Raw genomic sequence first — 4,494 nt, 5'->3', positions numbered from 1 at the left:
TTTCAATTTCTTTGCTTAAGTCTATAATGGGATCCTCTGATACCTGTCTGTCTGTTCCTAAATAAGCGTTCCACATCTTTGTAGTTTCTAAATATGACTAAGTCCGTGTCACGCGGTCGACCTTTAGGGACCCAAACCTGGCGACATCTCCACATGTTTTGATGAAGATCTTTTAGTTTGTGCTCCAATAGGGTTTTAAAAATTAAAAATTTGCAAAATTTACGTTTCGGCAAGGTACAATCTGATGATTTGAGGTGACGGTGTCCGCTGGTGAAGTGCGTTAAAGACTCAATCGCATGCAAATGAACTCAAGGTAAAGCAAAGCACAAATATGATATAGTCAGGTGGGGCGGAGTATGAGCGAGCGACTAAACACAATCGGTTCCTCTTAGCATGTACAGATCATCACGCGTTTTAATCAGAATCTTGTTTGGAATGTCAAAGTATAGTTCACATATTTTTCATTTTGAATTGTCTGTTGGGGAACTAATTTACCCTTCGTCTTTTGTTTGTATGTAAACATAAGAATGGTTTATCATTACATAAATGGAAATTGGTTGAATAATACTTAACAACTGTAGAGTTGCCTAAAACAACAAAAAGTGATTGATTAGGTAGTGAATTGGATGTAAAACCACTCACTCAAACAAGCAAACACCAATCCCCAGCTCCATATACAACATTCAACGTTGAATATTAATCCATCAGACCTTATCACAATAAATCATAGAAAGGTAATATAATGTTCTAATGTCCATTTTCAACGATGAATATGATCAAAGGACATTTTTGATTATGAAATATGGAAAAGGTGTCAAAATGTTCTGGGACCCATTTTTCAACGTGGAATAAGGATCCGGGCCATTTTGATATTTTTCAATATGCATTTATGTATTTTTTTGACAATTGAATATGGCAAGGTGTCATCATGTTCTAAGGTTAATTTCAAGCGTTGGATGTGGACCCGATGCCATAGTTTTACAATTGAATGAAAAAGTTGTCGTAATGGTCTGGTAAATAATTTACTTTCAAAATGGATTTGGATCATTTTAACTATGTATAAATATGAAGGAAAATATGAAAAATATGTCACAGTGAATTTATTTTTTTGTCAAACAAGCAGTGTATAGAATTTATTTCTGAAAAGACGATGACAACTTTTCATAATGTAGGTCGAATTCCGAAAAAATGGTTTGTGACCAAATCTGAACAAAAAAACCCAAACCGACTATTAATTCATTTCTGAACCCGATGACAATTTTAATAATGTAACAATTTTTTTGAAAAGTATGCTAAACGGACCCGACTCCATTTTCAACGTTACTTGGTACACATAAAACGTTTGATTTGCCGTCCGGGACACTCGGAACTCAAATGTGTCTACTTTTTTCGCCCCATACCGGATTACTTACCTGTAGCTAGCCAAATGCATCGCATGGATCTGTAATTTGGAAAGGTATACAGTGTCATCTGCGGTAAGCTTTTTCTCCTTGATTTATCTTTTGTTTTCAGACGATAACACCAGAGATACACACTTGAAACAACAGCGCAAAATCCTAATATGAACTGCCAGGCCATTTTGTTGATCGCCAAATATTCCTGATATGACTGACCACAGTCCGAGTGGTCAGGATGTGGACGTTGTGGTGGTGGGAGGTGGCCTTTCTGGACTGACTGCGGCTTATCAGATACACCGAAAAGACCCCAGCCTTAGGGTTGTAGTTTTGGAAGCCAAAGGTAACGGGTTCGACGATTTACAGGAACGGGCAGAAATATATCGATTATTATATATATTAATAAATATATATATTAGATATATTTAATTATCATTATCGGATATAAGATATATTTGATAAAAGTATTGCATATATACATTTATGTCGTTATTACTTGTGAGACCTCTGTTAGTATCATATATTTTTTATCGGGTAAAAGATATATTTAATAAAAGAATTGCAACAAATGAAGATTATTAATTGTGTTGATATGGATCTCAATAGCGGATCCAGAGGGGCTTTTGGGGCTTCAGGAAACTCCCCCAGTCTGAAATTTTCTTTAAAAATCATGTATATTCACCATTTTCCTCAATTTCCCCCCACATGGAACGGGCGACGATTTACAGGAACGGACAGAAACGGGTGACAATTTACAGGAACAGACAGAAACGAAGCAGGATCAGACTTATTTAAATATATTTATTGTATATATTTGATAATCCTTATCGGGTATAAGGTATATTTGATAAAAAAAAATGCAATTACATATCAAGCAGAATGGGACTAAATTAAATATATGTATATAATTTAGTTTGATTCTGCACCGATCATGTAATTGCAATCCTTTTGCCAAATATATATATCTTATACCCGATAATGATAATTAAATATATCTAATATAAATTAATATATATAATAATTAATATAATTCTGCCCGTTTCTTCCCGTTCCTGTAAATCGTCTGACCGAAAGGTAACAGCAATAAGTATCACATTGTATAAATATCAATACGCAGAAAATGTCGCCCTCCATATGTAAAAAAAAAATGCTTCCAACAATACTTTTTGTAGAATATTTTCCACATAAAATTAAAGCCCCCACAACTTTATTATAAGATAACTTCCTAAAGGTACTGTAATGATTATTGTGTTAAACGTAAAAACTAGTCAACCATGAACAAAATTGTGGGTGCTGATACATCTCTTCTTATTAGTTGTGGAAAATATATACACCTTTGATATACTAATAAAATAAAAACAGACAACAGAGACTACATTTGACAAAGACACATACATAGTTTGTGACAACAGAGGGGAACAACAATACTGCTAAAAACAGAATTTCTAGAAATATATTATAATAAATACTTTTATACATTTAATATCATATAATATATCGTATCATATCTTATATAGAAGTCTTATTACCGTTACTTAAATTAATAACACAACAAATTTTGTACAGGTACATTTATTTTCAGGGTTCATTGTAGCTATCGGCATCTACCATTACCTAATTATATGTAAAATTTTAAGTTCATTGTACAAATGCTAGGTATTGTAATACACTACCAGGTAATCTACATGCAATTATGGAAGCCTTTAAACTCCAGGCAATACAAGGGAAGTAACTCGTATAACCTGTAGAACTCTTTGCCATTGGGCGTCAGGACGAGGTTCCGAAGTTCTTCTTCACAGAGACGTCTATGCAATGACAAAGCAACGTTCTTGTTCGATCAAATCATAAATATCAATGTACATGCATACCGGTTAGATGAAGTTGACAGATGAATTTTATTTATTTATTTGAAAGTCTGGTAAAGAGGACTTAAATGGTTTTACATGTCTATCTTGTTGACTGATCAGAAGCAAGGACTTTTTCTGTGAAATTAATATCATCTGAATGAAGTTGTTGTTTCAGGGTGTCATTCTCTTCCTTCAACCTTACATTCTCTTCTGTTAGTCTGGCACATATTGTCTGGAAATAGAATAAACATTATATATGATGAAAAGGATTTATCAAAAAATATCAAAACCTACCAAAGCTAGCTGTGACCACTAATTACTCTGGAGTGGTTATTATTACAACATTATAATTGTGATATCAATAATTATGATGTCACAATCAATGGTTATTATTACAACATTATAATTGTGATATCAAGAATTATGATGTCACAATCAACAGTTATTATTACAACATTATAAGTGTGATATCTAGGATTATGATGTCACAATCAATGGTTATTATTAGCTCACCTTGCCCAAAGGGTGCCATGGTGCGGCGTCCGTCGTCCGTCATCCGGCGTCAATATTTGACTTCAAACAACTTCTTCTCAATAACCAAAAGGCCTATGATGATGATATTTGGCCAGAAGCAAACTGGGATGAAGGGCTACCAAGTTTATTAAAATAAATGACATTCACCTGTTTTCAAGGTCACAGGGGTCAAATATGTTAAAAACTTTAAACAACTTCTTCTTAATAACCAAAAGTCGCAGGATGATGATATTTTGCCAGTAGCATGCTGGGATAAAGGGCTAACAAGTTTGTTCAAATGAATGACCTTCATCTATTTTCAAGGTCAAAGGGGTCAATTGTCTTAAAAAATCTTTAAACAACTTCTTCTCAATAACTAAGAGGCCTAGGATAATGATATTTGGCCAGTAACATGCTAGGATGAAGGGCTACCAAGTTTGTTCAAATGAATTACTTTTATATATATTCAAGGTCATAGGGGTCAAATATGTTAAAAACCTTTAAACAACTTCTTCTCGATAACCGAAAACCCTAGGATGATGCTATTTGGCCAGTAGCATGCTGTGATGAAGGGCTTCCAAGTTTGTTCAAATGAATGACCTTGACCAACTTTGAAGGTAACAGGGGTCAAATGTCTTAAAATCTTCAAACAACTTCTCTTCTCAATAACCAAAAGGCCCAGGGTACTGATATTGGGCCTGTAGCATGCTGTGATGAAGGGCTTCCAAGTTTGTTGAAAT

The 4,494-nt window shown here is 34.1% G+C and overlaps 1 protein-coding gene across 1 annotated transcript in view; it reads left to right on the top strand.

Moving 5' to 3' along the window:
* Nucleotides 1-1,412: 1,412 nt before the first annotated feature.
* LOC110453888 (probable flavin-containing monoamine oxidase A) overlaps nt 1,413-4,494 on the top strand; it is a 41,331-nt gene continuing 38,249 nt past the window's right edge. The window contains exon 1 of the mRNA XM_021503093.1: nt 1,413-1,737. Within this exon, the coding sequence (XP_021358768.1) occupies nt 1,605-1,737 (133 nt within the window). The 5' untranslated portion in view covers nt 1,413-1,604. The remainder of the gene's footprint in view (nt 1,738-4,494) is intronic.

Source organism: Mizuhopecten yessoensis, unplaced genomic scaffold (assembly GCF_002113885.1).
Source record: "Mizuhopecten yessoensis strain PY_sf001 unplaced genomic scaffold, ASM211388v2 scaffold7539, whole genome shotgun sequence".
Classification (NCBI taxonomy): domain Eukaryota; kingdom Metazoa; phylum Mollusca; class Bivalvia; order Pectinida; family Pectinidae; genus Mizuhopecten; species Mizuhopecten yessoensis.
The sequence above is the reverse complement of the archived record's forward strand: the minus strand, read 5'-3'. Positions and strand labels throughout refer to the sequence as shown.